Source organism: Plectropomus leopardus, chromosome 2, assembly GCF_008729295.1.
Source record: "Plectropomus leopardus isolate mb chromosome 2, YSFRI_Pleo_2.0, whole genome shotgun sequence".
Lineage (NCBI taxonomy): Eukaryota > Metazoa > Chordata > Actinopteri > Perciformes > Serranidae > Plectropomus > Plectropomus leopardus.
In genome coordinates, this window is record NC_056464.1 from 20,019,870 (window position 1) to 20,029,323 (window position 9,454).

The window sequence follows — 9,454 nt, forward strand, 5'->3', positions numbered from 1 at the left end:
CTTTTTGCAATGCTTTTCCCTTTGGATGTTGAGCTTGAAAACGTTTTTTGTATACTATTTTAGGTGTTCTCCAGTGTTACAGGTTATAGGGTAGTCATTGTTTATTTAATAATAATGTTTTTCACAAGAGAAATTTAAAATATGGTGCTGGATGACATTTGATAAAAAGCACTATAATTTATTTGCACAATATTAATACATTTAGATAAAAAATGGCGATGATGGCTGTCTAAGATTAAATAAGATGGTCTTAAAGAAGCAAGTAAAATTACCACAGGCTATAAACATTGGTTTAATATATTGAGATTTTCTCTCTGTGTAGCAAATTGAAAACCATCATGTGGTTGATATCCCTCATTTTATGTTACTTTGAGATCAGGTAAAAAATCCTGCTCTTTGACCTATCAAGGTGGAAAATATAATCAGAAGTTAGAAATATATATATATTGTGTATGAATATATATATAAACACACACACCAAAGATTTGAGTTAAAATGAATTTAATAGGATGTACCTTATTTCAACACTGCAAAGTGTTACTTGTTTAAGTGTTACTCTTTTTTACAGGTAAATTTCTGTCTGAATGTCTTATAGAACAGACGTACCTGTGATTTTTTTCATCCCAATTTTAAATTTGACTGTAAAAAACTACAGTATTTAATATAAATTTGATTATTAAATAAACTTTGCATGACCTGTTGGTTCTAAAATTGTGATTAAAAATGTGTTTTTCAAATAGTTCACACACTGCTGATCAGACTGGTAAACTTGCATAAAATCAAAGTTCCAACATTTTGCATTTTTTTTGACACAGATGAGCTAAAGGAAGCTGGAACAATTAAAGGCCTTAACAGTTACAGTAGACATATTGATTGAGTATTGTAACAACGAGAAAGACTTTTTGGGATTGATGAAAAATATACTGATAGTACCTTTTGTACTTCTGCACTAAAACATAACCTATATAATAATGGAAGAATATTCAAGGTACTTTAGATGTCGTATGCAATTTTTTAAGGCTCATTAATATAAACATTTTGGGGAACTGGTGCTGCAGAATACAGGTACTTGGGATGAAAAAAACATAAACACCATGCATGATCTTGTTGTGCATTTAATGTTTGAATATATTTTGTGGCTACAACAGCCAGTCCTTTACTTTTTGTCAGTGGAGCAGTCCCATTCACAGTGTTATTGGTGCCTCTTATTTCAATAAATGCAAAAATACAGAGCTGACTGCATCAGAGTGAGCTTCCCCTTTAACCTGGTGGAAATTAGGACCCAGGGACGACTGGGCTCTGAAAGGGGGACAGTGGACTGTGTGTCTATTTGAAAGCAAAAAAAAAGAAAAACACAATTACACACAACACAATGTGTGACAGTCACTGCCATACACAGCACAGGACAGGAATGAGAGTGTTACTGGAGGAGGGTTGAGGAGAGGAAGCATCATTTTTTATCAGAACCATCACAGAATCAGTGACCAGTGCTTCTTTAACTGGAAACATACATGTGTGACCTCTGGAGCCTCTCTACTAAGGAGCTAAACCTGACTCTGAGTTAACTGGACGACATGGATTTTCACTTGCAGGACTGGCTATTTTAATTTTGGGGAAAAAAAGCAAAATAAAAACCCAAAACCAACTGGTTTGGGCCTACTGTATCTAAACTTATATGGGATTTCAACAGCAGCTTTGTCAAGTTAAACACCTGTTTGGTCTGACCTGTACCACACAAACACAAAGCGGATCATGGGTAAGTCTTTTAATACATATTTGTGTTGTTTTTTATGCTTTATGTGTGTAATCTTTTACTGTCAATCTATTATTAATCAATATGTTTTACCCTACAATCATGCAATTATGGCATAAGCCATATGTGATGAATGCCAGAAATACCCAATGTGTAATTTTTATTTTTTGTATTTTATGTTTTATAAAATGGGGTTAATAACCTGGGGCTAAATGAGAATGTCTCAAAGTATCATAAATGTTTGTTTGCCACAGGGATTATTTTCTGCAATGATTCAAAATCCAATGGAAAAGTCCCATAGACCTTTTAATGAGGAAACCTGTGCGATGCTTACTTCAGTGTTGGCCTTCAGAAAACATCATCCCTGGAGCACTTAATTGTGGTTATATTTCAAGGTATTGTACATTATGCAAATTGTCAATCAACAGCCTTGGGACAAAAGAATCAGACTTAATAGTAAAAAAATACTGGTTAAACCCTATTACTAAGGTGCTGCTAAAACATGTTAACTTTGTAAGTTGTTTTGTGAGGCAGGGGACAACTTAACCTGCTTCTTCTTATATAATTTCCACCAAAGGTTGGTGTAAAAGGAGTGGAAAATTATGGGAAAATGCATGTTATGATAGTGAGTAGTACAATGACAATTTGTGTTGTAAATTGATGAACATTTTCAGAAATTACTTGTGCTTTATTAGAAGGAAGGAGAAATGTGTTAGGTGTTGATGTTTATAGGTTATAATGCAATGGTTTTATTGGTTCACTCCATTTGAGACTGGCAAGGTTAGGGTCAGGGCAAGGGTTTGGGGTGTGGAGGCTGTATTAGCTAAAATAGGTTTGACATCCTGGAATAATGTGTTCTCAGTTGGAACACAGTAGTCACCAGAGCTTTAATTGCAATATATTTGTCAACTAATTTACATTAAATAATCATACAGTCTGCATCAGTATTTCACTAAACTAACTTATGACTATGTTTTATATGGGTGTTGCTTATATAATGGATAGATAGACCTGTATGTACATGAAATGTCTAAAGTGTCCTAAATCTTTTTATGACTAACTGTTTTTTTCTTGTCATCACAGGACATCCACATATGAAGACATCTGGGACTCAAATGGCGGTTGTGAATGAATAATGGCTGACAAGTCTGGTCCCATGATAGCCTCTGTGCCAAATCTCACCACTGCCCTTTGGGAGCCCAATCCTACGGTTCCTCCCGACGTGGGCGTTGTCACAAGCTCCCAGTCACAGGTCAAAGACCTTTTCGGGTTATTCTGCATGGTGACCCTTAACCTCATTGCTTTGTTGGCCAACACCGGTGTGATGGTGGCCATTGCCCGTGCTCCTCACCTCAAGAGGTTTGCTTTTGTGTGTCACCTTTGTGCAGTGGACTTGCTGTGTGCCATCCTCCTCATGCCTTTGGGTATCATATCCAGCTCAGCATTCTTTGGCACAGTGGTGTTTACTATTCTGGAGTGTCAGGTTTACATCTTCCTCAATGTTTTCCTCATCTGTCTCTCCATTCTCACCATCACGGCCATCAGTGTGGAGCGTTACTTCTATATCGTACACCCTATGCGTTATGAAGTCAAGATGACCATCAACCTCGCTATTGGTGTCATGCTCCTGATCTGGATTAAGTCAGCCCTTCTGGCTTTGGTCACACTGTTTGGATGGCCAGCTTATGGACACCAGAGCTCTATAGCTGCAGCTCACTGCTCTCTCCATGCGAGCCACAGTCGTCTAAGAAGCGTATTTGCTGTGCTCTTCAGTGTGGTCTGTTTCCTGGTTCCTGCCGTGATCATCTTTGCTGTGTATGGTGCAGTGTACAAGGTAGCTCGTTCTGCTGCCCTGCAGCAAGTCCCTGCTGTGCAAACATGGGCAAATGCAAGTCCTGCTAAGAATCGCTCCGACTCCATCAACAGCCAGACCACCATGATCACTACCACCCGCACTCTGCCCCAAAGACTATCTCCAGAGAGGGCCTTCAGTGGAGGAAAGGCTGCTCTCACTTTGGTATTCATAGTGGGTCAGTTCTTTGTTTGTTGGCTGCCCTACTTCATATTCCACCTTCAAATGTCTCTAACGGGCTCCATGAGCAGCCCTGGGGACTTAGAGGAAGCAGTCACCTGGCTTGCCTACTCCTCCTTTGCAGTTAACCCCTTCTTCTACGGCATGTTGAATAGGCAGATAAGAGAAGAGCTGGTGAAGTTTCGGCGCTGCTGCTTGACCCAGCCGGCAGAATTTGGGACGTCCAGCCACGAGGGCTCCCTTCAGGAGAACTTCCTCCAGTTCATCCAGAGAACCACAAGCACAACTGAAAGCCCACCCAGTTGTACCAACTCCCGTCCCAAAAACACTGTGGACCAGGGGGTGAAGATTCCTGGACAAATACCTGAAGAGCACGCTTAGACACTGACCAACATGAGTTATGGACCACTGTGCTAATATGTAGGCCATGTCTGGAGCCTTTTTTTTTCTTAACGGATAGGTTCACATTGAAAGTCTGTCTTAGTACAAAACTGACATGCTCATATGTCCATTGCAATGATCACTGGTCACTGTTATCATTCGTCCTGTCCATTCTAGCCACATAGAGATCCCTTTTTTTTCCAGTGGTGGTGAAAGTATTAAAATCATCTACTTAAGTACAGGTAGTATACAATAAGATATTATCACGGTATGGAAGTTATGAAACAATAATATCCTGTTTTTAAGAGTTATGTGCTGAGTAGTGCATTAAAATATATTGCGATAACTTGCAATATATTACCTTTTTTTCAAGTGCAAATTATCACCCCAAAGGAAAATTTTGTCAACATCTGTTTTATCTAATAAGATAAAGTTTTCAGTCTGTTTATGAGACTTCAGTCATTTTTATTGCAGCAAAATGTATCTAGTGGACTGAAAAAGCAACTGATTATATTATTCTAGTAGACTACCAAATGTTTAATTTGTATTTGTAATAAGTATAATTTATCAAATTTAAAAAAATCGTTACCTGGTGTCTGTGTAACAATACAGTAATGTCACACAAAAAAAATTACAATACTATGCTATATCGATCAATCATTATTATTATTATTTATATATTAAGATGTTAGCGGTTATTAGGGTAAAACTAGTTTCAATTACTTCCAATACTTTTTGGTAATATGCAACAATGGATCATAAATTTTATAAACTGGTCATATGATTTGTGTAAAATTTCAATTTTAAAAGGTAACTAGTACTTTTGGTCTTAAATAAATCTAGTGCAGTAAAAAGTACAAGATAAATCCTACATAAGTATAAAGTAGCATAAAATGGAAATACACTTGTAATAATAATATTAATAATAGTAATATTAATGGATTTTATTTATAATGCACTTTACATTTTAAACAAATCTCAAAGTGCTACATTATAAAATGATTAGCATAAAAAGTGGAGGGATCATGATGAGGTTTGTGAGGTGAGCAGATGTTTCAGGTAAGGGGAGCATTGATGTGGATGCACTGGTACATGAGGAGGGAGACCTTATATTCAGTTCTGACAGAAATGGGAAGCCAGTGAAGTGAGTGGAGGATGGGTGTAATGTGCTCATATTTGCGCACTCTCATCAGGATCCTCGCAGTGCTGTTTTGTACATACTGGAGACTCTTGCTGGGGATCCCGATTAGAAGTGCTTTACAGTAATTTGGTCTGGAGGAGACAAAGGCATGGGCAAGCTTCTCAGCATCAGAAAGGGTGAGTGTTGGATGGAGTTTGGCAATATTTCTGAGGTGGTGGAAAGAGTTTTTGCAGAGCTGTTTAATATAAACCTCAAAGTTAAGCTGAGGATCAAATCTCACACTAAGGTTGGTGACTGAGGAGGAGAGGGAAATGTCCTGGCCAGAGAATGATATGCTGGTTATGGAGGATGACTGGATCTGATGAGGGGTACCAACTAAAATGGCTTCAGTTTTGGAGCTGTTAAGTTGCAGAAAGTTGTGCGTGAGGACAGAGATGATGATGATGATGATGATGATGAAGTCGGTGGTGAAGCTGCAGGGGTATGTGTGTCATGTATAATTGTGTGTCATTAGTGTGGAAGTGGAATGAGATTCCATACTAACTTATGACATGACCAAGGGGGAGCATGTAGAGCGCGAAGAGGGTGGGGTCAAGGACCGACCTTTGAGGGACCCGCAGGTGGCAGTGTGTGTCCGGGACCTTGCACCACCCATGGAGACATATTCTGCTCTGTTAGTGAGGAATGAATGAAACCATTGAAGGGCGGTGTCATTGCATCCGATGGTGTGATGTAGCCAGTTGAGTAGTATGCCATGGTCAACGATGTTGAATGCTGCGGACAGGTCAAGTAGAATGAGGAGAGAGGGTGAACCAACATCAGCCACCATCAGCAGGTCATTTGTGACCATTACCAGAGCTGTTCATGTGCTATAGGCAGAGCGGAAATCAGACTGGAATTTTTCAAAAATGTTGTAAGATTTGAGATGGTCCTGTAGGATGGCAGCAACTACTTTCTCCAGTACCTTGGAGAGAAATGTAAGGTTGGAAATGGGCCTGTAATTGGCAAGGACTTCTAGATCTAGGTTAAGTTTTTTGAGAAGTGGTCCCATTATGGCAGTTTTTTAGAACAGATGGAGCACAGCCTGCCTGGAGGGAGAGATTTATCACTGTGGTAATCAGAGGGCTGACGGCAGATTTGTTAGCTTTCACCAGGGCCGTAAGAAAGGGGTCAAGGGCACAAGTGGGGGGTTTCATTTCCTGATGATGGCCTCAAGCTCCTGCTGCATGACTTGCAGGAAGAAGCTGAGAGACCAGGAGATCCTGAACTGTGGGTTGACAGAACGAAATCGTTGCATTGCTCTTCTGGAGTTTCTGTGAGTGATGGAGTTTGTGGTTTGAAGAGATGGTAAATAGCAGAGAACGGCTGCCTGGAATTGCCAGGACTCTTTTTAATGATGAGTAGAACTTCGATCGAGCCTCTCTAAGAAACTTCGAGTAGGTCTTTTGGTGTTCCTGATCGGCTAGTTTGTTTGCTAGTTTGTGAACAGTGAGTCCTGAAGCTTTGTGACACCGCTAAAGAGCGCGCCCAGCTGCCTTCATTTTTCCGCAGCCCACTGGTGAACCAGGGGGCTGAGCAGGAGAAACTGACTGTTCTGGTTTTGACGGGTGCATGGAGATCAGTAATGACCAGAGAGTGTTGCCCCTAGTGTGTGTAGGCACATCAACATGTTGTCTGAGATTAAAACAGTCTAAGTTGAAGAAATTCAGCTGCTAAATGGCAAGAAGGTGTTTTGACATGGATGTTCATATCTCCAAGTATTATTATATTGGTAGCTGTAGTACAGAAAGTTGAGAGGAGGTCGAACATCTCTGGAATGAAATTTGGGTTTAATTTTGGTGGTCGGGAGATAAGAAGCATTGTCATGGGGAAAGGGGGCTTGCATCTAAAAGCCGGGCATCCTAAAGAGGACAGTTCAGGCAGGGGCAGGGGGGACAAATCCAAGTCTCTGTGGTAGATGACAGACAGACCACCACCACAGCCTGTGCTGTGGGCTCTCTTGACATAATAATAGCCAGAAGGACAGGTCTCATTTAGAACAGAGAAAACATCTGGTTGATGCCAGGTTTCCGTGAGGTATATGAGGTACAAAGACTTGTCCAGGACATAGACACATATTAGACAGGATTTGTTTGTGAGATTGTGCATTCAACAGTTCATTTTTGATATTTGATGAAGCAATGAGTCTCTGGATCGGCCGAAGCAGATTGAAATCCACACCACGTTTTCCCTCCCGCTGTGTGTGTAGTGGAGATGCTCTGTTTCCGTGGCTATGAGTACAAAGAGCATCAGCGCTCTGATGACATGGGAGAGATGCAACGGTTAACCAGAGTGATGGGATGTCTCAGTACCATGGGGTCAGTACCGTTCCGCCTGCCTGACTCGTTCTGCGCATGCACAAGCAGTCCACCATCTTGGACAGCTACCTCCAGCAGCCTTACTTAGACAAACAGGTGCATCAGTACCTGATCCGTGCCTCCTTCCCTCGAATATTTATGTGGAGAGAAATTATGCATGAAAATCAGTGTCCATGCTAAGAGAGCTTGTCTCAGGAAAAAAGTGTATTTAAAGCAAAATGTGCATAGAATATAACTGATTATCGATAGATGAAAACAACTTGTGATTAAAAAGAGTTTTACAAATGAGGGGTTTCACAACAATTATTTAATAAAAATAATTAATTAGGATTAATTATATTAATATAATACATGCGTTATTTATATATTATTATTATTATTATTATTATTTATATGAATTATATATATTGACAATACATCAGCAACTGCTTGGCCAATTTTTACATTTTATGGGTGCTTTTGGAGGTAAAACAAACAAGTGTTTTATCCCTTACCTCCAAAAGCACCCATAAAATGTCAAAATTGGCTGTTTGCGCATGCGTGGAACGGATCGGGCAACGGATTGGCTTACTGACCGGATGCAGTGATCAGACCGGGAGTAAACAAACTTTCATCGAGAGCTTCTGTGAAAGTAGCGGGGTCGACGAAGGAGTCCAAGTTGTCTGATGACCGAGATGTACATTGGAGTGGCACAATTGTTGAATTTCATCACTTGGGTCCGGGAATACTTCAACATCATGCCAGTCGTGGAGAGAGTAAGCATGCTGTTTGCCGTTAGCCGAGGACGTGGTGCAACCATTGGGCGCAGAAAGTTCATCAGAAACATGTCAGGAGGACTCGGAGCCAGGAGAAGTAGGTCATGATGAACACCGAAAGAACTGGGAGTTCGAGGAGTCCAGGCAAAGCAGACAGGATTGTGGACGTCTCGTTAGCAGCTAAGCTACCAGCCGATAGATGACTGAAGGGCGGCTAGCTAGCAGCTAGCCGTGAAAGCTGTGTGTCCCAAGGCCAGGCAGTGAGGCAGGAACAGCAGACAGGCTGTCTGGGTGTATACCTCATAATGGTGGCGATGGACAGAGACGGGAGTCTCCGAGTAGTGGTGCACTGACAGCAGGAGGTTAGCCTGCTAATCTTCGGGGTTGGAGGTAAATGGCAGCAGGTAGGTAGAGAGCCACCTGGGTCAATACAATCCGTATTAATGTCCAGAAGTTTTGCTGGTACAAAAACCATCTGTTGCAACAGTGGCAACAGCAACAGCTACAATTTACTTAAGTACTAAGGTAAACTGTTGTAACTCAGAATCATCTGTTTACCACAGCGCTTGTGTTCCGCAATAATTCAAAATTTAGACAAGTACAAGTACCTCACAATTGTTAGTACACGGGGATTTAATTGGGATCTGGATTTTCCGACTGCGGTTTGAGCCAGCCCCCATGACATTTTGCCTGTCAAATACATCTCAAATACGAAAAATTAGCTGTATTTCTGCCATATTTTAATTTGAGATTAAAAATAAACTCCCTGTTTCCACAGACTCATTGTACTTCAGACTGATAGGAGACCACCCCACAACATGACTGACCCAATATCAGAGCGATCTGATGTGAAATTTCAAGATAAAAAGGCCATCTGAAATATGACAACTTTGCTAGATTTCTGGCATATTTTCATTTGGAATTAAAAATAAAGTCCGTTGCTACAGACTCATGTTATTCTGACTGATAGGAGACCATCCCACAACATGATGGACCCAATATTAGGGCGAGTTGATGTGGAATTTCAAAATAAAA

General features: G+C 40.6%; 1 protein-coding gene across 1 annotated transcript; it reads left to right on the top strand.

Moving 5' to 3' along the window:
• Positions 1-2,888: 2,888 nt before the first annotated feature.
• gpr61l (G protein-coupled receptor 61-like) lies at positions 2,889-4,166 on the top strand. The gene has a single exon (XM_042494837.1). It carries the CDS (start codon positions 2,889-2,891, stop codon positions 4,164-4,166), a length of 1,278 nt encoding a protein of 425 aa, XP_042350771.1.
• Positions 4,167-9,454: the final 5,288 nt, after the last annotated feature.

What these genes read in the sequence shown, in the direction of transcription:
- gpr61l (XM_042494837.1), top strand. Translation starts at nt 2,889, where the DNA reads ATGGCTGACAAGTCTGGTCCCATGATAGCCTCTGTGCCAAATCTCACC.